This window comes from Mustela erminea, chromosome 21, assembly GCF_009829155.1.
Source record: "Mustela erminea isolate mMusErm1 chromosome 21, mMusErm1.Pri, whole genome shotgun sequence".
In the NCBI taxonomy this organism is placed as follows: domain Eukaryota; kingdom Metazoa; phylum Chordata; class Mammalia; order Carnivora; family Mustelidae; genus Mustela; species Mustela erminea.
In genome coordinates this window covers 23995345-24021523 of record NC_045634.1, presented here as the reverse complement: position 1 = coordinate 24021523, position 26179 = coordinate 23995345, and the positions used below count along the sequence as shown (strand labels likewise).

The 26179-nt window shown below is 44.2% G+C and overlaps 1 protein-coding gene across 9 annotated transcripts in view; it reads right to left on the bottom strand.

Moving 5' to 3' along the window:
* RBPMS (RNA binding protein, mRNA processing factor) overlaps window positions 1-26179 on the bottom strand; it is a 171680-nt gene that overhangs the window by 49062 nt on the left and 96439 nt on the right. For 5 of the 9 annotated variants that reach the window (XR_004282194.1, XR_004282191.1, XM_032328937.1 and 2 more), the window contains exon 5: window positions 14121-14271. Coding sequence is in view for 5 of the 9 variants with exons in the window: in XM_032328937.1 (XP_032184828.1) it covers window positions 14121-14271 (151 nt within the window). In the remaining 4 variants the exon portion in view is untranslated. Of the gene's footprint in view, window positions 1-7954; window positions 7997-14120; window positions 14272-26179 lie in introns of all 9 variants that reach the window. The other 4 variants (XR_004282190.1, XR_004282193.1, XM_032328935.1 and 1 more) reach the window with 1 other exon arrangement.

The following is a 26179-nucleotide window of genomic DNA, read 5'->3' as shown; positions in this document are numbered from 1 at the left end:
AAAGCCGACAGGGACCTTTACGAAGGAGGCATCCCACCCCTGCTACCTGAACCCAGGCCCGTCTCCCCATCACCCAACACGGAACGCGCCAAACGCTGGTTACTTGATCATGTGGCGTCACATAAAAGCACAGGGCACCAGCGAGACCTCCTGACAAGAAAGGTGACCCTCAATTTAACCAACCTTCCAAATCTAATCAAGCCTTTCAATCTGCAGTAAACAGAGGGGACACAGGAACGCTAAAGAAAACAAACCAAAAAACCCAGGAGGTTTTTCTTCTCAGGAAGGCAGATGCTTTTTTCAAAGATGCATAAAAAAGGAACAGGCCAAAAGGGTCTGCTCTAGGTGAAAAGACACTTAAGAGATGTAACTAGATGCAATATATGGACCTCCTCTGAACAATTCAACAAAACAGAAGCGGAGAAAAGAAGCAAGACATTTAAAAAGCAAATTGTGGTGTAATTCTGATGCCGCTTCCATATGAATGATGGGTTTCTGGGGTCGATCACAAGGATCACAAGGTTCTCTCCACATGTGCTGAAAACAACGGAGAGGGAGACATACTCGCCCTAAACAGAAATCAAACAAACCTTCAAGACACCAATGTCTTCTGTATTATGGCCAAAAAACAAGTTCCTTCTGGAAAGGTGCCCAACAGACACGGAGGCCATGAAGACGGGGTCCTAAGCGGTAAGGGATTTAAGCTATCAAGGGGATGTGGTTTCATCAGAGCTTTGTTTTACAAACAAGCCCATCCTTAAAGTCACAGAGTAATGAGAAATTTTTTTTTTTTTAAAGATTTTATTTATTTATTTGACAGAGAGAGATCACAAGTAGGCAGAGAGGCAGGCAGAGAGAGAGAGAGAGGAGGAAGCAGGCTCCCTGCTGAGCAGAGAGCCCGATGCGGGACTAGATCCCAGGACTCTGAGATCATGACCTGAGCCAAAGGCAGCGGCTTAACCCACTGAGCCACCCAGGCGCCCGAGAAATTTTTTTTTTAAAGATTTTATTTATTTGACAGAGAGACACACAGTGAGAGGGAACACAAGCAGGGGGAGTGGGGGAGGGAGAAGCAGGCTTCCCACCGAGCAGGGAGCCCGATGTGGGGCTTGATCCCACGACGCCAGGATCATGACCTGAGTCAAAGGCAGACGCTTAACGACTGAGCCACCCAGGCACCCCAGTAATCAGAATTTTTAATAAAAGGTTTTCCTTTCCCTAAAAACAAACAAAAAAAAACACAAAAAATAGCCTTCTAAAACCAAAACAAAACCACATTCCACTCACGTTCTGTCAGGCCTTTCTCCATCTGCCGAATGGAGACAATGCTACCTCACAGTTCTCCTCAAGGGTTAGCAATAATGTACGTACGTGCCTTTATTTGGCCCATGGCAGTGGCTCAATTAAATGACAGCTTATAAAAAATCATACTCCTAGCCAATGGCCTACAACCGCAACATCCCGAAGCCTACCACAACCATGTGGGCACAGAAGATGAAACTGCACACCAGCCAACCCGCTTGCTTCGGCTTTGTGAGACCGCGGCCGGAGGACCCACCCAGCAAAAGGACGCCTGGCATTCTAACCTGCAGAATCTGTGAAAGCCAGTGCGTGTCATTTTAACCCCCACCCCCAAGCCGGCCTCCTTTATCAGCTTGCTTAGTCCATAAATGCTCATCTGCGACCAGGGCAGCCTCGTTCTGGTGAGATGTGAGATTCCTTCCTGAAGGAATAAATAACCAGCAACGGTCTCGTCCTGCTCACCCGGTATCTATGCATTTCCTGGATTTGGCACAAGAGCCCACCCCAGTCCGGTGTGGTCACCCTCTCCTTCCCGCTGCGCACCCCCCTGGCTTCACCAGACCACCAGCTCCTCCACAGTCCCTTCACTCCTTGCTACATTCAGGTCTGATGTTCACATTCGGCCCTCATTCAGTCTGCAGATCGCTTCTGCATCGTCTCTGCTTCCTGCGATGTTTCTCATTTCGGACACGAGGTCAACAGACCTCCCGGAGACCCTTCCCCTTCTCCCAGGCTCCCAGCACGATCATCCCCGATCATCCGCACCCGGCATGGCCCGTACCGTCATCGTAGCCCTTGGCTCCGCCTTCTGCTCCGCTACGGGCCTGTCTCCCTCACTAACGTGTAAACACCTCCAGAGCAGAACTGTACCTTATTCAGTTTTTTCTCTCTCACCTCCCCTCAAATGTTTGCTAAACTCAAGTGAGAAAAAACTGAAACAGGAACTCAACATAATTTCCTGTACAGAGCTGTTAATGTTTGACCAGCTTGATCTCCCTGACCTCTGGAGACGTAGTTAATTAAAGGACAGAAAGACACTCCTTCGCAGTCAGACACTACATTATTTTGTTCAAAGCAAGATGCTGCTTCTGGCCCCAGCTCCGGCGCTGCTCGGGACGGCTGAAGCCCCAGCAGCTACACGCATCGTGGAAGGAAAGGGAGGAACATAAAGTGGATAGTGTCTTTTCACTTCTCTTATTCTCTCAACCACCACCCACTTTTGCCAGACTCTTCCCCAAGGAGGAGGACTTTGACGTTCCAGGGACATCACAATCCTTTGTTACAATCCAGCTATACATTCACTGATTCCCAAAAATGTGGTCTTGAGTGGACAATGAAAGCAGGTATTGGAGCAGCGTGTAACATACGATGCCCGTCACGTGTAACCATGTGTATCTCTGTAGCACTGTTCATCACAACTGTTAAAATGCTCATCTCTGCGGGGTGGTGTGAGATCATTTTCTGCATTCGATTAAAAAATACACATGTTGGGGCGCCTGGGTAGCAAAGTTGGTGAGGTGCCGGACTCTTGATTTTAGCTCAGGTGTTGATCTCAGGGTCATGAGTTCAAGGCCCTGCACTGGACTCCATCCTGGGCATGGAGCCCACTTAAATAAATACAGATATTATATAAAAAGTTATATTATGAAAAACCCAAGGACTATTAAGATGCCTTAAACCTCTGTATTTAAAATTTTATCTCATCTATAAAATTACAGACTAAAAAATACAAGGGAATTTAACACCCTGTGTCTTTAGGTTTAGGAACTTGGAATCATTAATCTGTCGACGTTCCCCACCCCCCCCCTTTTAAAAAAAATCTTTTCCAAGTTTCCTGAAGTGAATTTGTCTTCCATTTGGTAATGGGGGTGCGGTGGGGGTGATTAAGCCTTTTGGAAAGGTACTTAGGCCAGATCCATTTCCGGAAGGAAGCGGTCTGCGAATGAATGGGAGGCATCTTATCCAGCTCCTCAAACCACCACACATGCAGCTATTCTTGGGATGGTCTCTAGAGACTGTGGCATATATAGAAGCCCGTAGTCAAATCTGGGGGCCGGCAGGTGAGCATGCAGGGCCCCCAGCACTGGCCGGGCGCTGCTTTCCCCCAGTCTAGCTCTGAATGGCTTTAACTGCAGCAAACTCAATCACCTGCCCTAAGTCTATAGTAGCCATGCGGTGACAGCAAGCTCTCCATGCCCGAGACTATTAAAGACCGCAAAGAAATTTTATGTGGGTTCTAGCAGATTAAAAGTTGTAACTTAAATTTTAAAAATATTCATCAATTCATTTTAAAAGACCATTACTTTAGATAAATCACGTATGTTTTGTAAAAAAAAAGAAAAAAGAAAAAAAGTAAAACAAAAAACCAAAAAGACCCCGAAAAACAAAAACAAAAAAACTACATGCACCAAAACTAATAAGAAAACAATTCAGTTCTACATTTTTGCAAGCCTCTTTAGTATCTGGTGTAACAGAAAACACCCAGATTCTCATATCTGCCTTTAATTCAACCTATTACAAGGGATTGTATTGGTTCTAGTATATTAAAAAGAAAGCATGGCCTCACCGGTGAGAGGTGAGGCCTCTCACCTCTCAGGTGAGATAATTAATAATTATCATTATTAATTAATAAAATGAGTCGACATTTGGAAGATCAGCATAAGTCAGTGAACCAATACTTTCCAAACGACCAATGCATCATATCATAAAATCACATATGGGTAAAAGATCCAGTGAAAATAGAAAATGGAATTTAACATAACAATGCAGAAAGCTCATGGATAAAGTTTCAGATTTCACAATGCAACAAATCTTTTGGTGTAATGTAAAAAAGGGATCTCCACAATTATCTGCAAAAGAAATTAAAACACTCCTTCCTTCACAAGTTACCCAGTTCCGTGAGGCCGTATTTTAAAAATGAATTAGTAAATAATTAAAAAATTTGTTTTAATCTTTAATATGGTAATATGGATCCTTCCCATTTTTGTTAAAAAATCACAAAAAGGACATGTAATCAAGAGCTGAGGTTGAATAAAAATATTTTTTACTTTTTCATCAAGGACATTCTTGGGTGAAACTGGTTTCTTGTCTCAGAGCCTGGGACCCTAAAGAGTAAATGCTCAATTCGCCCAATTTGGTGCCGCTGTCTGGACATGTGCGAAGGTGCCAGTAGTTGTGCCCACTGCCACAGAGTGAGAAAAACAAACTATTCTCATGAAAATAGCTTAGACCTCAGGGACTCCCTGAAAGGGTCTTGGAGACCAACGAGGGGTTGGCCGGCAAATACTTTGAGAACTGCTGTCCGAGAAAGGCACCTCTTTGAGGATTTACAAGGGTGTGAAAAGGAAGAAAGGAAGAAACAGGGAGCCTGCATCAAACTTGAACAAAGCAAGAAATGCCTTCCTTTGAGTGAGTGAGTGAGGAGAGCACATGGCCTTAAAGAATTAAGTCTCTGGTAGCTGTTTCTTCTGGAATGTCCCAGTAAATTAAGTCCTTTATTCTTTCATTTCTCTGCAGATGTAATGAGTAATTGGAGTTTACAAAACATGAAAGTGGGGGCGGTTATTTGCATTACAAAAGAATTCTGTGATTTCCAAGGAGATTTGACTTCCTGAGTTCTTAAGGCCTTTTGTTTATAGCTAATCAATGATTAAACAAGAAACAAATTCAAATCAAAATGTTAATAGCCGCTGTTGATCAAAGATCGGCTACTCATTAGATTGTAACCTAAATGACTCACTGGTCCACACCGTACTGCAGTAACTTGCCTCCCACATAAAACCAGATTCATCTACATGGAAACCGTTCTTACCACACCCACTACCTGATATTAAAACAACTGTTAAATTTACTTTTTAAAAAAATTTTATTTATGGGGCGCCTGGGTGGCTCAGTGGGTTAAGCCTCTGCTTTCAGCTCGGTCATGATCCCAGAGTCCTGGCATCAAGGCCCGCATCAGGCTCTCTGCTCAGCAGAAAGCCTGCTTCCCCCCCCCCTCTCTCTCTCTGCCTGCCTTTCTGCCTACTTGTGATCTCTGTCTGTCAAATATATAAATAAAATCTTTAAAAAAAAAAGATTTTATTTATGATAAGAGTGGGAGGGCAAGAGCGCATGAGCAGGGGGGAGGGGCAGACTCCCTGCTGAGCATGCGCCCTACTCGGGACTCAATCCCAGAACCCTGGCATCATGACCTGAGCTTAAGGCAGATGCTTAACAGACTGAGCCACCAGGGACCCTTAAATTTAGTAATTAAAAATCAGTAATTAAAAATTATCCGCATTAACCAAGACTAGGAACCTGTACAGGTTTGAAGAGAAGACAGAGGTAGCAGCGGGCTGTAAACAGCCCTAAGGAAAACAACAGTTTTGCTTTGTCAGAGTGGGACCTATGTGGAAATAAACGTTAAGGTATCTTGGTTTGTAAGAGTACTCTGCTGGCCTCGTCGTCTGCAGTTTCATGTTTCTGTTCCTCTGAATGTCCAGGGCCCTGAGCCCCTGGTGCCCTTACACGTGTCCTGAGTGTTAAATTCCTCTCCTCACTCTTGACAGAAGGCCTTCCTCGGTCATGTGAGAATCACCCCACAAATGCCCTGTGGTGCTGGGGTAAGAGAATGCTCAGGGGACCACTCTATCATTAGGAAGTCTCAATACCCAGAGAGGAAACCACTGACAAGTTTCCGTGAATATCACTTCTGGTAGTTCCAAACAGAAGCAAGGACAGCATCCCTCCGCAGGCCCACGTGAGCTGCCGCCGAGGGAACGGCCACTCGATCCAAGCTGAGCTTTGCAGGATGACGCTTGCTTGCACACTTCGATGTCCTGGTCTCCTTTCCGCTGGGCAGCCAGAGGCCTGTTTCCTGCCCGGGTCTACCTCCTGGCCCCCTCCTATATCACTTCCCAGTGCCTTTGACTCCCCAAAGACTCCCGGGGTCTCTGCTATACTCCCCAACTTCCTTTTTACACTTGGGCTCCCGTTCCCATCAAAAACCTTACCAGCAACGACTCGGAAAACAGGTGGAATAATTATAATGTGTGTCTTCACATTAACAATTAATAATAATAATGTGTGTCTTCACATTAACAATAATAACAATGTGTGTCTTCACATTAACAATTAATAATAACAATGTGTGTCTTCACCATCACCGGCTCCCTTTCCTACAACTTCATGGAAGTGGGGTGTGGGTTTGGGGAGGAGGGAAGCTTCCCTCCTAGAAGGACATCCCCAAGGTACTTCCTAGTGGCATTTCAAGTCCTGTTTTTAAAAAAATTTCAGGCAAGCACCTTCCTCACTACCACTCAATTCCCTCCACTACATAAAAGAGATTTTATGTTGTTTTACTTCCAATCCTGTCTCCCCAGTACAGCTTCCTAGAGTTTTAGGGAAGGAGAGTCTTAAAGCACAAGACTGCCGTGCTCAACAGTGTGCGTTCTCTTCCCACCAGTTAACTGAGAAAAAATACCTTGCCAGGCATCAAAGGCCCTCACCACTACACCTTCTATGTCAAGAGCCCATAAAGAAAATAATGCTTTAGGGGCGTCTGGGTGGCTCAGTGGGTTAGGCCGCTGCCTTAGGCTCAGGTCATGATCTCGGGGTCCCGGGATCGAGTCCCACATCAGGCTCTCTGCTCAGTGGGGAGCCTGCTTCCTCCTCTCTCTCTCTCTCTCTGCCTGCCTCTCTGCCTACTTGTGATCTCTGTCTGTCAAATAAATAAATAAAATCTTTAAAAAAAAAAAAAAAGAAAAGAAAAAGAAAATAATGCTTTGGGGAGACAGTCCTGGATGGAAACCTGGTTATGAGACAAGTGAGCAAAGAGGACAGTGTGATCATACGTTGTAACCAAACTAAAGCAAAGACAACCTGACACTCTCTGTTTTCATACACATACGTATAAAAGGATAGAAATGCATGTAGAAAGAAATACCACAGAACGTTAACAGTGGTTATTTCTGGATGGTAGGAAAATATGTATTGTTAACCCTTTAAATTTCATTTATGGTTTCCTTCTTTAACAATTCAATGGATTAAGCGTGGTCATTTTACAAAATGCAATGAAACTCTAATTTTGTAAAGAGAAGATTCGAGGAAAAAAAGTACATTGGGGCTATTTCTGAAATGCAGATGAGCCCAGATTGTGAGTTTGTGGTCAGCATACCTGACTGCAAGGATGTTCCTTAAAACGGACTCAAACCTTTTATCTCCCTAAATAACAGACCCAACAACCAGCTAGACAATCCCTGTTTCTGTGTTAGTTTTACCTTTTTTTTTTTTTTTGGTAAAGATTTTTATTTATTTATTTGAGAGAGAAAGAGCACGAAAGGGGGGAGGGTCAGAGGGAGAAGCAGACTTCCTGCTGAGCAGGATGCAGGACTTGAACCTGGGACTCCAGGATCATGACCTAAGCCTAAGACAGTCCCTTAACCAACTGAGCCACCCGGGCGTCCCTGTGTTAGTTTTACTTTCAAATAATTGCAAGACTTGGTCCCTCAATCCCATGCTTTATAGGAGGAGTAGGTAAGGTTTCTTGATCTGTGTGAAAAATTTTCTGCAGATTGGTCATTAGCCTTTTGGGACTTTACAAAGTGGGACCACCCGGAGAACACACGGTCCACTTAACCTTCAACAGGCAGGTATATATATGCCGGTTTCATACCGTCACTGTTTCGAGAGGACTGTGCAGATGAAGTCTTAGGATCTGAAACAATGTAAAACAGAGCTGTGTTACCGCCTGCTTCCATCCATGCTCACTTCTATTTCCATTTGAATGTTGTGAAAAACTTTAGTAAATTGCCTGCATGTCCTCCAAGGATAAATCAAAGTCAAATATGCTCATCTTCACTGATGATACCGTTATTCGTTAAACTAAAATACTGCTCGAAGTGGTCACTCGTATTTTCTGAAGCAACTCAATGAATTATACCAAAACTAAATAAAAACCATCAGTAGTTCAATTTGGTCAATTGTTTGGTGTTTTTTTTTTTTTTTTAAAGATTTTATTTATTTATTTGACAGAGAGAGATCACAAGTAGGCAGAGAGGCGGGGGCGGGGAGGAGCAGGCTCCCCACCGAGCAGAGAGCCCAATGCGGGCTTGATCCCAGGACCCTGGGATCATGACCTGAGCCGAAGGCAAGAGGCTTAACCCACTGAGACACCCAGGAGCCCCTGGTCAACTATGTAAGACTATATTTCACCCGTTAATGCATCCTGGCCATCAAATTCTGATGCTTAACAGTTACATGGAAGCTTGACTTTCTCACTGAGGGGTGACCTGCCCTGAAATCTTTTCCTTAGACTCTCATCCAGGCCTCTGGGGTTTCTAGTAAGATCATCTTTAAAGGCTTAAGTGAGTTAGTTTATTTTTTTAGAGAGAGCATGGGCAAGGGGTTGGGAGAGGGAGAGGGTGAGAGAGAACCCCAAGCATGTTCCACACTCAGTGAGGAGCCCGACTCGGGGCTCGATCTCACGACCCTGAGATCACAACCTGAGCTGCAATCAAGAGTTGGATGCTTAGCCAACTGAGCCACCCAGGTGACCCTCTGTATTTTATTTTTTTAAAGATTATTTGTCAGAGAGAGAGAGACAGAGACAGAAAGAGAGCAAGTGAGCGCACAGGCAAAGGGAGAAGCAGGTTCCCCACTGAGCAAGGAGCCCAATGTGGGGCTTGATCCCAGAGCCTGGGGATCATGACCTGAGCCGAAGGCAGGCGCTTAACTTACTGAGCCACCCAGGCGTCCCAAAACAGACAGTCTTAATATGTGCATTTTATCATTTCCCGATCATACCTCAAGAACGCTGAACATTTTTTAATACTTAATTTAATAATACTGTAAATTTTTAAACTTCCGAATGAAAAAGCATAAAATAAAATCTGTACTATCTTAAGTTCACTCATATTTCTAGGTTCCAGATGCTAAGTATACAAAGGCAGAAAACGACAGGTCTCAACTATGAGAACAGAAGGCTCTTATTTTAAGATTTGTTTACTTGGATTGAGGGAGGGGACGACAGAGAGCACGTGTGGGAGGGGGAGAGGGGGTAGGAGAAACTTCAGCAGACCCCACACTGAGCGTGGACCCCAAAGGGGGCCCCATCTCGTAACGCTGAGATCATGACCTGAGCTAAAACCAAGAGCCGGACGCTTAACCGACTGTGTCACCCAGATGCCCCGAAGTACACATTGTCACATGCGCATATTAAACGGTCACTGAAATTACTCTTGTGGATGTGGCCCTCTCGAGTCAACTGATTTAATCCTCACAACCCTATGGGTAAGTTTAATTATTACTGCCATTTCATAGATGAGACAATGGAGGCAGAGTTAAGTAAGCTGACCAAAGTTACAAAACCAAAAAGTAACCGGTTAGAATTTAAATCCAGGCTCTATGACTTGACCTTTTAGTCTGCTCGGGCTGCCATTACGAAATACCACAGACTGCAGGGTTTAAACAATAGAATTTAATTTTCTCACAGTTCTAGAAGCTGTAAGTTCTAAGATCAAGGTGGGGACAGATGTGGCTTCTCTTGGCTTGCAGATGGCCACCTTCTTGCTATGTCCTGACCTGGCCTTTCCTCTGTGTGAACACATCCCTGGCCACCTCTTCGTCTTTAAGGAACCTAGTCCTATGGAATTGGGGCCCCCCCTACTGGCTCTGGTTAATTTGATCCTGTCTGTAGAGACTATCTCCAAACACAGTTACCTCGGGAGCCACTGGTGATTGGGATTTCAACATACGAATTTTGACAGAACACAATTCAACCCATAACACCTGATGACCTCAACGTTACCAGATCTTCCGAAGGCCTGTTTTTGAACTGTAAAATAGCGCTACTGAGAATCCTCTTCGCATAAAATGCTTAGCAATGCCTGGCACACAGTATCATCACTTTATAGACAAAGGAAACATAACTCAGAGAGATGGTGACTTGCCCTGTTTTCATCTCTCAGGTGGAATTTTTCCACTATACAACACTACCTTCCCGGACAAGCCAATGCATAATCTAGCAGAATTTTATATAATTTATAAATTTTCTGTATCTCTTACTTCCTTTCTCACAGTGTTTTTCTTGCTTTGTTATATACAAGGGAGTAAGAATTTAAAACTAATAAAAATTTCATTAGGATAGTATAATACTTTCCTGGGACTGTGTGTGACACTTTCATTCATCCTTTCTCCTGATTTACGAAGGCAACTGGCTATAGTCACAGTGATGAAGCCTTGGAAGACCCAGGCCTACTTTTAACGATTAGGAAAGAAAATCAACTCCATGTTTTTTTTTTTTTAAACTAAGATTATACTTTATGGTTGCCTGGCATTCTACATCTATTACAGCTGCTTAATCCTCAACACAATCTTATGACCTTGTTTTATTTAGCTCTCATAAGAAGCACGTGAAGAAGGTATTATTCCCATTTTGTAGCTGAGAGAACAGGCACAGAGCAAGGTTCAGTGTGTTTAAGGTCAAACTTGACAATGACTTGACAAGCTTGACAACGACTGGCAGAACCAGAACTCTCACAGACATCTTCAAGTCTAAAGTCAAGGCTCTCCACTGTAGGCCACCCTCTCCTTTGGCAAGTGCAATACCTCACTTCTCGTCCTCTACATAAAGAGAGCAGGTGCTTGGCAGATGAGACAGTCTGATTTGGGGCAATCTGGACTAAGCTGCAAAAAAATCTTTTACATCCTTTACACAGGCCAAGTTTCCTGACCACTCTGTCCACCACCAATCCCTTGGACCAATAGCTCTTTTAAGGCAGCAACCGGTCCCCATCTTTCCCAGTGTTCAGCACACTGAGAGCTCATTAAAGTTCAACAGATAACTGAGACATGAGAGTTCGAGTAAATATTTGTTATATAATTGAATCTAAGCACATTCTTCCACTAGTGATGGCAACGGGTACTTTTCAGCACAATTCTACAAAAACATCAACAAAAAGAAACATTTAAAACCTTTCCACATCGTTTACAACAGAGAAGCCTATAGGTTTTTTCCAAAGATTTATTTTACAGAGAGCGAGAGAGTGAGCGAGCACACAAGTGGGAGGAGGGGCAGAGGGAGAGACAGATTCCTCAAGCAGACACCCCACTGCATGTGGAGACCAGGACGCTGAGATCATGACCTGACCCAAAATCAAGAGCTGGGACGTTAACCGACTGAGCTACTCAGGGGCTCCTATAGGCTTTTTCCAATACCTCAACTCTAAGATCCACTGCCATCCACTCCTAGCAGGAGCTGACCTGACTACCACCTTGAACACCCATTCCAGGCACAGTGCAATGAGACTTGCCAGCAAAGAACCAGCAATGGCTTGGTCTGTGCTTTCAGAAAAACAATTCTGCATGTGGGACACGGACATTCTTAATTCCCAGGGGGAACTATAATGGACGAGAAGGTCGATCTGAGAGCGGAACTGCTGTTCATCAAGGCCCCTGTGTCATAGAAAGGAGCCGTATTAAGCGAAATCAGGCTACCTTTTAGCTTCTCAAGAATATACCACCGCTTGGATTTTTTTTTTTTTTAATTTTATTTATTTGACAGAGAGAGATCACAAGCAGGCAGAGAGGCAGGCAGAGAGAGAGAAGGAAGCAGGCTCCCCGCTGAGCAGAGAGACCGATGCGGGGCTCGATCCCAGGACCCTGAGATCATGACCTGAGCCGAAGGCAGAGGCTTTAACCCACTGAGCCACCCAGGCGCCCCTGGATTTTTTTTTAAACATCAAGTTTGTTTTGCCACAAGCAGCCCAGGCAAGTCTTGACCGTACCATGGAAACTATCTGACCACTTCTGAGCTGCTGAGTACACAGGGAAGGGACGTGGGCAGACATGGCCAGAGCGGTCTTCTAAACTTTGCTCTAAACCCTCTGACAACTTCAGGTACTTCTGGATGTCCGTTTGTTCATCTCTGTTGCTTTTGTGTACCCTGTTGTGAACTGGCTATCACCTTCCTGGCTACCAATTTCATAGAGCTTTTGAAATAGATTTAAACAAACAAAAAAACAAAAACAAAATTTGAGGTCCCAGAACAAAAGCATTCAATAAAAAATTGAAAGGATAAAGTACTGGAGCGCCTGGGTGGCTCAGTGGGTTAAAGCCTCTGCCTTTGACTTAGGTCATGATCTCGGGGTCCTGGGATCAAGTCCCTCATTGGGCTCTCTGCTCAGCGGGGAGCCTGCTTCCTCCTCTCTCTCTGCCTGCTTCTCTGCCTACTTGTGGTCTCTGTCATATAAATAAATAAAATCTTAAAAAAAAAAAAAAAAGAAAGGATAAAGTATTATCAATACTATACTTGCTGTCTGAATTCATCTTTTCAAAGCATTCTCTGATTTGAGGCAGAAAATTAACTAGAAAACTAAAGAGGCACTCTAGGTTACCTTTTCTATATCAAGGAATCTTACAAATACTCTTTTCTGATGCCTTAATCAAGACAGAAGACATTTCAGAGGGAAATGAAGAGCCATACAAATGGAATAATTCTGCAAATAGCCAAATTAAAATATTTATCCACTTATCACTGTAATATTTACTAAATACATACAATGTACACAAGGTACTGAACTAGATGCTGTAAGGAGACAGAATTGTCTAAGAAATGTCTACTCATCTGCCCATAGAGCAACTGGAGTAGAAGATGAAACTTTTGTTTAGAAAGGATTCAAGTTTCCCTCGGACACGGAAGCGCACATTTCTTTTTTTCATCATTATGACTCCTGGCCTCGCAGAAAAATTTTAGAGAACGCTGGGGGAGAAACTCTTATCTGTTACTTTCCCCTGACTAGTGGCAGCTTTCTCAAGAGTTACACGGCTACAGAATGGCTGTAGCTTCCAAAATAACCTGATTAAATCTGACACACACATGACATGGGGGGAGAAAGAAACTCATGTGCCCTTCAGTTGCAATAAGAAAAGCTGAACCGTATTGTCAAGGAAAGCAGGAAGATCAAGATCATGCGGTCTGGAAAGAAGACCGAGAACGAAAGGGCAAAAATATTCCAAGTAACAGCCAGTCGCTTGGGATTCCTTGAATGCCCTGCCACATGCAATCACATATAGCTACGCAATGAAAGGAAAAGTTAAGGCCGATCTCACGCCTCACTTATGCTGAGCTTAAGAAAGAAAATTAAGACAACCGTTTCAAGTTATTCAAAGGCAAAGCTGCAGACTGGCCATTTAAGGGAAAGAGCTCATTAGATGGGGGGTAAACACTTGTTTAGCCGTTAGTCAGCATCTTTACCCAATTAATTTAAAACAGGAAGCCCTAGATTTCCTTAAATTTACCACTATTAGTTTGCTAGAACTGATTGTTCCAACATAGAAATTCTTTGTGTGTGTTTACCTTCCCCTCTAGATTTATGGGCTCAACTGTTCTCAAAAATAGAACTTCTTCATATCTGCTGCTTTCACTTTTAATATTCTCTTTTCCCAAGCCACAGAACCGATGCGCGTCAACAGATAAAGTAAATGCGGAGAACCAGCTCTCCCATCCCAGGATCGGGGAGATAAAGAAGGGTCTGTAACCCCAGGCGGACAGAACGTCCTCACGATAAGGTCAAGATGACGTGAAGGAATCGACATCATGTCAAATGAAAGTCTGTAGTAGTTACAGTTCTAATCTGGCCGGACCCCCTTTCAGGACAGCCGATCATCAAGAACATTGCTGTATTTGGAATTCAGACAGCAAGAATGCACAGCCTCTTCGCAGAAATGGAAAAGGACACTCAGCCAGCACTATGTCCTGTGGCGTAATCTCACGTGCAGCACACAAACAATTCTTGGTTGTTATTATTATTTTTTTGTAAATGAAAAGTAGATCAACTTACATGGCTCTCTGGCAATGAACTGAGGTACAGTGTTGGGCAGAGGAGTACTGGGGTTTGGAGTCCCTACTAGTTTGTTCTTGGCCATCTTCGTGTTTGCCTTAGCAAACTCTAGTCGTAGTGTTTGCGGAATTTCAGGATCGAAGCGGATGCCCTTTGGAAATAAAGAACAAATGGAAGATGTTTTCATTTCCTTAGAGTCAAACCGGAATGGTGACAAAATAAACACACCAGTAAATCCTGGCCTATCAGAAAAAAAGGTCAGCGAGAGCCCTGGTTCTCACTACTTACACAGAACACACGAAAACCTGTAATACCACATGTCCAGAAAAGTCAAGGGAGATTTTGTTTACTTAATGAAAACATTTAGCTACATGTTTTTTCAATTACTTCTTTTCTTCCTGAACAAAAACATTCAGATTCAGGTTTTAAATATGGACTAGCAAATTCCTATCATAGTGAAAAACTTCAATTAATGGCCACTGATGAGAATAAAACAATTCCTGTAAAGCTCTGTGCATACTGGAAGTCGTGGAGCTCTAGGTCCTTTGCAGTGTTCTGACACTGGCCTAAAACAATGTCATTCTTCACCGCTTCAGTTTCATCACCCAGAAATAAAAGTGAGAAAATTCCCCTCCTTAACTAGAGAGCTTTCTTCATGGTGATACATGTACTGAGTTAGTAAAACAGGAACTAAGATTTAAATGTAACTAGTAGCACTTAATCCTAGTTAGCTTGTAAGTTTATATAAAATTTTAATGTCTTGATGTGGTAAAGTCCCAGTTTTGATTAGAGCTGGCCTACTAGCTACATGGTTGGGGAGAAATCAGATGATACTATACAGGCCAAAGACAGGGTAGTAATTTCAATTACCCTTGACCCTATTACTGCAGTTTACCTAAAACAAACATACTCAATACATAACAAACATTATAAAAACACAAGATTTAGGACAAGATAAGTCTATTTTGAAACCCTCCCACCATTCAAGAATGCTTCCATTGGGGCGCCTGCGTGGCTCAGTCAGTTAAGCGTCCGCCTCTGGCTCAGGTCATGATCTAAGGATCCTGGGATCGAGCCCAGAGTCTGGCTCCGTGCTCAGCGGGGAGTCTCTGTCTCCCTCTCCCTCTGTCCCTCCGCCCCTACCCCCTCGTGCTTGCCCTCTGAAATAAAATCTTAAAAAAAAAAAAAGGGAATGCCTCCATCACTAAGTATAATGAATAATATCATATCTATTTTCCAATGTTATGGTGTCCAATAACAGTAACAAAAAGACATCCCATGGGCGCCTGGGTGGCTCAGTGGGTTAAGCCATTGCCTTCGGCTCAGGTCATGATCTCAGGGTCCTGGGATCGAGTCCCGCATCGGGCTCTCTGCTCAGCGGGGATCCTGCTTCCCTCTCTCTCTCTCTCTGCCTGCCTCTCTGCCTACTTGTGATCTCTCTCTGTCAAAAAAATAAATAAAATCTTTTAAAAAAAATTAAAAAAAAAAAAAAAAAAAGACATCCCAGTAGACTGCATAAATGTACATCCGAAACAGGCTCAGGTCCCATGTTTGTCTGTATGGTATGTTCTAGAAGGGGGCAGAGTTCTGAAAAGATGTATCCTATGAATACGGCTTTTCCATTTAGTGCACATGTGAGCCTATGGGCCCCAAAGTCCCCTTTCTACTTAAATAGCTTGGAAAAGAAGTCAAAGCAATTCCCACCAGAAATCAGTAAGAATCTCTATGTACACCAGCATGAACAACTCTGAACTTCACAGGCTCAGCTCCAAAGCTGGGAAGAAGAGCCTGAGACTGGATGGTAGCAGCAAAGCGAGAAATATGGGGGGAGGAGGAAAGAGAGGCGTCCCGGGAGGTACAACAAAAGCCACGGAGCCCTGACCTACAGACATCCTGGGGCGGGTGGAACGTCTCCGGGAGCCTGATTTATCCATTCTGAGAAGAAACCAACTGAAGGTGGCAAACAGGCGTGGGCAGAAAGAGAAGGAACCCGCTTTGCACAGCCCTGACTGACAACAAGAAGCGAAAAGGGGGGAGCCAGTTATAAGAAGTGTAAAAAGAACTTCTCTCCCCAAATGGTCTCAGCTTTTGTTTCAACTGAGGAAACCTCAGTATTATCTTGCCAAAGACGTCTACGAGGAAGAGAAACAAAGCAGCATTCTGAACTATTTTTCTCTATCAAAGCTAATATCACAACAGAATAAATATTGCCAAATACGGACCCGAAGAGCGTCGTCTTCGCTGGGAGACTAATGCAGTCAGTCCCCGGCTATCATGTAAGGGGATGCTGTGGAAGGAAGGACTCGAGTATTCACAAGACACCCCAGGAGCTCACACAGTAACGATCTGCCATCAATTTCAGGGTGTCCTCCTTGGCGATCAACTCCACCAACCTTCCCGTAAAGAAGGAACTTTCCTAAACCTGAGCCCACGTCACCTTGGTCACTGTGGTCAGGGCCTCAATAGGCTGAGAAGAGCATCCTGGGACCGGCCAGTGGTCCTCTGGAGCTTCTAGCCTGGACAACAAGGAGGCAATGAGGCGGCACATCTGAATTCTGCATCCCAGCTCTTCCCCTCGTGTCCCAGACTCAACAGAAGCTCTGCACAGGGGCCCCTGGGTGGCTCAGCGGGTTGAGCTGCTGCCTTCGGCTCAGGTCATGAACTCGGGAGTCCTGGGATCGAGCCCCGCAACGGGCTCTCTGCTCAGCAGGGAGCCTGCTTCTTCCTCTCTCTCTGCCTGCTTGTGATCTCTGTCAATAAATCTCTCTCAAATAAATAAATAAAATCTTTAAAAAAAAAAAAAAAAAAAAAAAGAAGCTCTGCACAACATGCTTGCCTCTTAAGCCGCCTGGACTGGTGGCTTGTGTCCTAAGACATGCTGAATTGAGTGAGTCTCCCCCATTCCCAAGCCCCTCTTCATATCCCTGTATGAGCTCAAGGAACAACGCCATCATGTTCCAAATCAGAGTTCCAGCTCCTTATTTAAAAAAAAAAAAAAGGCAAGCTCAGAAGTTAAAATGACCTAATTTGTTTGGCAGCTTATTCAGAGGCCGGAGGCTTAGAATACAAGCCGCATTCCTCTAACATCTTTAGCAGCAATACCATATTTGGTAATCAATATCCTGCTCGGCTCACTTCCTATCCAGAGGGATCAGCCAAGCCAAAAACATTCTAAATGTTAAAGGATGATGAAGAGGGGGAGAGGGGAGCAGGGCTAGGGAGAACATGGAAATGGAAGGGAAATAGAAGAGTATAAGATAGATAAGGAAACATGAAAAAAAAATGAAAACACACAAAAACACACCAAAAAACCAACCCAACACCTTGTGCTTTTAATTAAAGCCCTAATAAGATTATTCTCTGGCCAGAGTGACTTCACATTAAACCCTGTGAGGATAAGATTACTGCCACATCAAGGGGGAACTCTGTGCCTTTCAGAATCAACTTCTTCCCTTTTTGCCTGTAACTCACCGAAACTCTTCTTCTAATGGAGAGAAACCCTCCCCTTACACCTGTAAACGGTCACTTATTCACACAGTTTCTGGCTAACAGCATGATGTCAATCTGTGAATACAGTCACTTAGAAGCAACCTAATCTGCCTGACTAGGCTACAAGGACAGCCAACAGCCTCTCTTCAAGGGGGCCTGAAACACACTCACCAAACCAATACAGGTTCCCACTGATCTACCAAGTCTGAAACCCCTCCGAGAGCAGGCTCCGGGAGGTATGAAGATCGTGGGGACAAAACAACGTACCTTCACAGTCTAGGATTCCTAAGAGTCTACCAGGGCAGTTTCAAATCATACGCTTTGGTGTCAGGGACGGAATGTTTATGTCCTCCCCAAATTCCTATACTGAAGCCCTAACCCCCAACGTGATGGTATCTGGAGGTGGGGTCTAGATCCGCTAAAAGGGGATTATTAGTAAACGCTCATATGAAGAGGAAGAGACACCAGGATGGCTCTCCAACAGCACACACCAACGAAAGGCCACCCAAGCGGTCCGTGAGGACTGCAAGCAAGCCAGAGGGTTTGCACTAGATCCGGACTCTTGACAGTGACGTGATCCTGGACTTCCTCACCTCCAGAACCGAGAGAATTAACCGTCTGCTGTTTGAACCGTCGCAGTCCATCGTGTTTTGTTACAGCAGGCCCAGCGAGTCTTGCTAACATGCTAACACGGTCTTTCCTGGGCAAGTGTCTAAAATGCTGCACAGTACTTTTTCTGAACCTTCTGTGGCCTCCTACGCGTAATGTCCCCTTTTCCACGAGCCCTGGCACCAACCCCACCCACTCCCCCACATCACAGGGACTCGACCCGCAGGAACAGTCTTACTCCACTGGTGCATGGCCTGGGATTATAATCACTGGAAGCCCTAATAATTCAGTCTCAAAAGCTAGTAAGAACAACTAGCAACTCCTAAGGAAAATTCGAGCTCTGCATTTACTACTATGCTTTAAACTCAGTTACTGCATTCAGGGCTCTGCTGAAGAAATTTAAAACAACAACAACAACACACACACACACACACACACACACACACACACAAACACTCCAACAACAACAACACTCTTTCCCCCTTTCTCTTAAATTAAACAAAGCTTAAGAAGTATTTGTAAATAAAGGTTAAAAGAGATTTTTCTGAACTGTGGGCTTAAACCTCCAAGTGCAAATTTGTATCCTACTGATACTGAATTAACTTTCTAAGTTAGTTAGCTTAAAAATGCCATCTTACAGCTCAAAAGCTCTATCAAAACCTTGAGTCTTAAAGGGATAAGGAAAGAGCTAGTAAAAGAATGAAACACAAGAAAATGGGCAAGGTAGAATGACCAAATCCTGAGGACTGAAGCCCACAGAGATCCAGAGTCACTGGTAAACGAATTCTAGCTCCTCCAGAGACTTTCTAAGAGAAGATGGAGAAGCTATTACGTGAAGCCCAGATCCCAGGGAGCTCTCCAGTTTCTTCAGTACTTGTGACACTGGCTTCTGGTGCATTCTGGCTGGTGCTGGAATGATTTAGTAGCTGAAAGCAAGGTTTTGGGACCCTATGAGACTGAACCATTCTGAACGTAAAGGTACAACATCATTCCAACTCCTTAGTAGTATCACTAGTCTTGGATTGATGTTATCCCACATGAGTAGGAATAAAGATTACTAGGAGTTTATTCACTGAATAATGGGAGGGGGGGAGGGCTATTCTACAATGATTAAAATATCCTTACGGGCTTACCTTCATATGCAATGTGCGGTCCTTGAGAAAACAAACCAGATATAAAAGACCTTTTGTGGGAAAATGGAGAAAACCAAATACAGAATACAAGCATAGGTGATATTTGGGAACTGTCAATTTTATTAGGTCTGAGATTATGGTAATTTAGGAAAATGTCTTTAGCTTTTAGTACTAAAATACAAAGACTGCAATGACAAAATACCACAATATGACAGCATGTATTTACGTTAAAATAATTAGGAAAAAAAAAATGAAGCCAATGTGGCAAAATGTTAAGTTGGTAAATTCTGGTGATGGGTTAATTACTATATCCTCTACTTCCTGGTATGCCTCAAGTTGCAGGACAGAAAGTTAAAAGGGGGGGGGGGGGCGGGCGCCTGGGTGGCTCAGTTGGTTAAGCATCTGCCTTCGGCTCAGGTCATGACCCTGGGGTCTCGTGAGCAACACAGCCATGGCAGAAAGTGACTGGGGAACGGCGGGGGGGGGTGGCAGAGGCATCAGAGTTAGTGATGGAAGGGCAGAAACTGACCAGGTGGCAGTCCAGGAAGGGGCTCACCAGAGTGGCATGTGACAGGATGCACAGCAGGGGGAGGGTGCATGTGGCGCCCACGCGTGCAGCCGGCTGCGGGGAGATCACAGGGCGTTCGCACCACGAGGACGGACCCTGGAGTATGTGGCACGGCAGAGTTATTACAACTTTTTAAACTGGATAAATAATATCAGATTGAGTAGAGCCATGATGTTCAAGTGTTCGCAGGCGTCAGAATCATCTTGTTGACTTCCCGACTACGGAGTGCTGAGCACCCCACCTCCCGAGTCTCCGATTCAGTAGGTCTAGGAGGGCACCTGAGAACCAGCATTTCTAACAAGTTCCCAAGCTGACGCTAGAACTGCCCGCACAGGGCTATCCGAGAATCACTGTCGTGGAGGATAGTTCTGGTAGTGCCAGCGCAGCAGGGCTGAAAGCCGACACGGAACAGACAAGACGTGAAGCAGTCAGAGCAGATCTGGAAAGAGAAGGTGTTTGGGGTGGCTGCCGGGGTGGCCCCTCTTCTATAGGAGGGCACCCAGAGGTCGGGGTCCGCCTTCTGAGTCCTTACTTCCCTAGCAACAGCTCTGGCTAGTCAAGGGACAGGGGCTGCCCTAAATGACCAAATATGTTTTTTATTCTGAGGATTTCAACCTTGAGTATCAGTGACAGAAAATGGAGGTGATGGGCAATAAGTCCCCTTGACAGTCTCCCACTACAGGAAATGTCTCCCAGTCCCTGTCACTGAGGTCTTCCGAGCTGTCCTGGTGCCTGATGATGGCTTACTTGGGACATTCTTCAAACCTGAGAGCGAGCAGCTTCCCCCCCGTGTCTTCACAATAAAAGCAGGTCGGTTTGTCAGTCCTGGAGAACTAGTTTTAGGGACAATGAAAGCATTCTTTTAGAGAAAATACTGGTAAAGAATGAGGCAAAGCTACAGCCACCCCCAGTGCAGCACAAGGTTAAGAAAAAAAGAACAACAGTGTTCAGTAGTCTGGCAGGGAGAGGAGACCATATACACTTGGACGTGAACACGATCTGTGTGAGCCCCGGAATGTTCACAGTGGGACCGATTAACCTGCTAAGAGTGGTAACTTTGGGGGTGCTTTGTGGGGAGGGGGAGAGCACTTGTGTTTTGAATAGTTTGTATTGCGTTTCTGACAAATATGCTTAATCTGAAAAGTTAGAATTTATAAAATCTGATTAAAAAGGCGGAGGGAGGAAAGCTGGCAGGAGAGGACTCCTAGCGGGTGCTAGCAGAGGTGGAACAGAACAGGAGAAGACCCCCTAGAGCAGAGCCCTCTACTAGCTGCATTAGTGGTTTCTCTTCAGTTTTTAAAAAAGTATTTTGAAGGAACTTCTGATTTAAAGAAAAGCTGCAAACGCAGTACAAACAACTCGTGTATGCCCTCTGCCCAGACCCCCCTCCCCACTCTTTCCTGCCTGAACTGCGTAAGTGCGTAAGAGGAAGATGAAGCACAATGCCCCTTTACCCTTTACGGTTTGGTTTCCCAAAAGCCAAGACATCTGTTTCCCTGATCCAGGATCTACTCCAGAGTCCTACAGAGCACTGAGCTGTCATCTCTTTAGTCTCCCGGGACATCTTCCTTTGTCCTTGTCTTCTGTGACCTTGACATTTTTGGGGGGAGTACAGGCTATTTTGTAGAATGTCCCTCAATTTGGGTTTATCTGATTTGTTTTTTGATTAGATTCAGGTTATGCATTTTTGGCAGGAGTATCACAGAAAAGATGTGTCATTCTCAGTGTACCAAATCAGGAGGCACATGATGTCATTTTTGTCCCATTACTAGTGACAACTTTGATCACTTGCCAAGTTTTTCCACTATAAGGTTATTTTAATTAAAAGAATAGATCTCCTAATTAAAGATCTCCTAGAGAGATACTTAAGAGACTATATAAATATCCTGTTTCTCATTAAGCTTTCACCAATTTTAACATCTATTGATTCTTGCCTGAAGCAATCACTACTATTGCAATTGTCAAATGCTGATTTGCTACTCTCATCATTCCTTCTATATTTTTTTCCTCTTCTAAGGAAAAGCTTACCTTTCTGCCCCATCTACCGTTTATTCAGTCGTCTATTCATTTGTTCACTCATATTATCAGTACTGATTCATAGCTTCTTGGACTTCATGATTTATAATTACTAATTGTCTCGGTACTCAGATCATTCCAGGTCTGTATATACACGCACACAAATACTTTCACATCCTTATCTATTTCTCTACATCTATTTAGATATATTAAAAACACTGGGGCGCCTGGGTGGCTCAGTGTGTTAAGCCTCTGCCTTCGGCTCAGGTCATGATCTCAGGGTCCTGGGATCGAGTCCCACATCAGGCTCTCTGCTCGGTGGGGAGCCTGCTTCCCCCACTTCTCTCTCTGCCTGCCTCTCTGCCTACCTGTGATCTCTCTGTCAAATAAATAAAATCTTCAAACAACAACAACAAAAACACAAGTCTGTACTTGTGCTCCAATTCCAACCTCACACCGCTGGGTTAATTCTAGTCTCCCCTCTCCGTGTTTCTAACTCCTTCTCCGCACTATACATTTATGTATTTGCTTAGTCCAGGATGATGTACTAAGTCGTTTCAGAAATCCTGCAACAGTATCAACGTTAAAACAACCTGGCTAACTCAAGTTCAATATTTACAGTTCTTTTTGACTTTTTAGCCTGAAAGTATACAGCAGGTATGTATATTCAAGAACTACTCGCCTTCGGTCTCCTGCCCCTGCTTCAGTGTGGCTGCATTACTCATTGGAAACACAGTCTGACTCAGTCCTTGTGCTTTGTATTCTGCTTGGGTCTCCCCCCATCCTTGTCTTTATGTATTCAAAGAAGGTAAGACTGTTTTACCACTTAAAAAGTTAAAAGTTGATTCAACAACCCATTCACCAATTTTATGTCTGGGGACTAAAAAGCTGAGGACCTAGAATTTTGGCACCCCCTTGCCACTTGCTGGGACGTCCTACGATCCTGAACCTTTAAAAGGAAGCATCTAACCCAACATTTCTGATCGAATTTGTTGTAGCTAATTTTTATTTAATTTTCAACTTCTAACTACAATATGTTGGACTGTTTTTTACACGGGGGAGAGAGAAGGGAAAGGGATAGATAACTGAAGCTTCATCTGCTGTAAAAAACACCGCTTTTATAAAGGATCCCTGAAGTTCATGGCCTGAAGCGAGGGGAGGGAGCATTTGTCCAGGCTGAGTTGTTCTGGATGCCTGGTTTCTCCCAGTTACAGTCCCAGGCTGAAAGCCTTTACAAAGCCCAATACCAGCAAATTGAAATGTTTAGGATTATTCCATTTGGTGAAGGATAGGAAACCTCTGGAAAGTAACAGGCTACCTCTACTGCTCATTCCATGGTCAGTGGACTCTGCCCTTCTCTGGGAGACAGTCAAGCTACCCAGTAAGCTACCCAGTTCTTTTCCAAAAAAAGGTCGTTTCCTACCAGAATCTTCTAGGCGTTTCACACACACTCCTTTCCGATCAGTAATCCAGCCGATCTGATCTGTACTGGATGTCCTGGGTCAGACGAAACCGCTGCCCCCTTTTTTGGGGGTCAAAGAAAAGTAATAAGGCGGCAGCCATTCCCTAAGACTCCACTGCATATGCTGAAAGCGTTTCCTGGCTGATTCTAATAAGCTTTTTACTGACCCTTTCCTCCATCCCCAAATCCAACCGAAAACCCACTGGTGCTTGAAAGGAATGTGGGGCATCCAGAAAACCCTGCCTAGCCAGGTGTCTAAGCTGAAGAGGAGAAACAAATGCCCTTTAAGTTGTACGTTTTAACCAATTCATTCCGACTTTCTAATATAGAATGAGAGGAATCGGTCACCAGAAACCATACCTGTAGTACAGTAAAACCTCAGCGTATAAAAATCCATTTTCTTTTGTAATCATCTGCTCAGTTCTTCCTTAGCCTTGGGAATCTTCTAACCTTTACAAATGAAGTCAATGAAACCATCCTGTCTGCAGGAAATGAGAAACCTCAGGAAAGGAGCTCAAGTCAAGGTCAAGCTTAGGAGTGGCCACTCTCTAACCTCTTCTAATCTAATCTCGGTACCTGCATCTCGACTTCTCTACACTCCACACCTCCCTCCTTATCTCGGTTTCTGGTACTAAACTGCAGATCTTTCCAGAGCCGGGAGTCCTGACGTGCCTCTTTAGATTCACCCAAGCAGAGACCCCCCAGTACATCTCCGGGGCGACTTCACAACCTGCTCTAACAAACTCAAAGACTCAGAGCTCCACCAGGTGGCAGCTGATCTGCCTGGTGTCCACTGCTGGCCTCTCTCACCACGGACGGAGTCTTAACTTTTTTTTAAGATTTGATTTTATTTGACAGGGAGAGAGGGAACATAAGCAACAGGACGGAGTCTTAACTTTTTTTTTTAAGATTTGACATATAGGGAGAGAGGGAACACAAGCTGCAGGAGAGGGAGAAGCAGACTCTCCACAGAGCAGGGAGCCCCACACGGGGCTCGACCCCAGAACTCTAGGATCACGACCTGAGCTGAAGGCAGACGGTTAACGACTGAGCCACCCAGGCGCCCTAAGTTACAACTTTTTTTTTTTTTTTAAAGATTTTTAAAATTTTTTATTTGACAGAGATCACAAGTAGGCAGAGAGGCAGGCAGAGAGGGGGGTGGGGAAGCAGGCTCCCTGCTGAGCAGAGAGCCCGATGCGGGGCTCCATCCCAGGACCAGGAGACCATGACCTGAGCCGAAGGCAGAGGCTTAACCCACTGAGGCACCCAAGTGTTCCCTAAGTTATAACTTTTAATGCGTTTCTTTCTCTTTTTGAAGGCAGAGACTATCCCACAAGGCAGAAGAAAGCAGTATGGTGGGACTGAGGCAGGGGTCAGTGGGGAAGGGCGGAGACAGGGAGCCCTGACTTCCTTCTAAATTTTCAAGGATCAGACACAAAAGTTGAAGCAACATCGCTCATTTCTGTAAAAGGTGGTACATTAAACAGTATCTTTGGGGAAGGAAGAACTCGTTCAATTCTCAGGAGTAAGTAAAGAGACTGACCTACTCTGTTGACGGCACACAGGCTTTGTAAAACACTTAACATACTCAGGTACTGTGACCACAACCCTGGCTGCGTTTTAGTCAACAGCTATCCATTTCCTCAGCAACCTCTTAGCTTCTCCTGTAAGAGACTTAGTGCTCCAACACCAGTTGCCTCTGCTACCGCGGACGAGACACGCTGATAAATCAGTTCTCTCCCCTGCTGCTGACTAGAACAAGTTCATAAATAAAAGAGAACGATTATTACCTATATATGCTGCACTCGACAGATTTCCAGTCGTAGTATGTGGGGAAAGATACGGCCAAGAGATTCAGAGGTTGGAGGGAGCTTCATTATGTTATACTATCCAGCCACAAAAATACATTTAGGTCCTTTCTTGCTAAATGACCAAATATTAAAAATCTATTTATGACTTTGGTTTCTATTTATTTAATGTTGGCTTACCTCAAAATTAAATGTTATCCTTAAAGTTGCTAGAATACCATAAGCTATTTTTTAACAGCTTTATGAAATATAATTTACATATCCTAAAATTCACCCTTTTGCGCTCAATTCAGTGAGTTTTCATATAGTCACTGGGTTATATAACCATCACCACTATAGAGCTTAATACATTTTCATAGCCCTCTAAAGAAATTCTATATCCAGCAGTAGCCTCTCATTCCTCCCCCCCCCACTCTTCAACTTACCCCTCAAACCAATAATCTGCTTGCAGTCTCCATGCCTATTTACTCTGGATACTTCCTATAAATGGAATCATACAATACATGGTCCTTTGTGACTGGCTTTTTTCATCCAGAATAATGTTTTCAAAGTTCATCTATATTATAACCCATAGGAGACCCTCACTGCTTTTTATTGACAAATAATAATCCATTGTACAAATACATCATATTTTGTTTCCCCTTTCCTCACTTCATGGACATTGGGTCGTTTCCACTCTTTTGTGGCGGCAAAAACTTGTGTCAAGTTTTTGTGTGGACACAACTCTATAGGAGTGCCACTGTTGAACCCTATGTCAACTCTTTTGAAGAACTGTAAAGCTCTTCTCCAACATGGATATACCATTTCAATCCTACTACCAATGCAAGAGTATCCCAACTTTTTCACCTCCTTGCCAACACTTGTGATTGCCTTTATTATCTCAGCCATCCTACAGGCATGATATGGTATCTCATTGTGGTTTTGATTCACATTTCTCTCTGCTGTTGTATTTCAAAACATTTTATGAAGAGGGC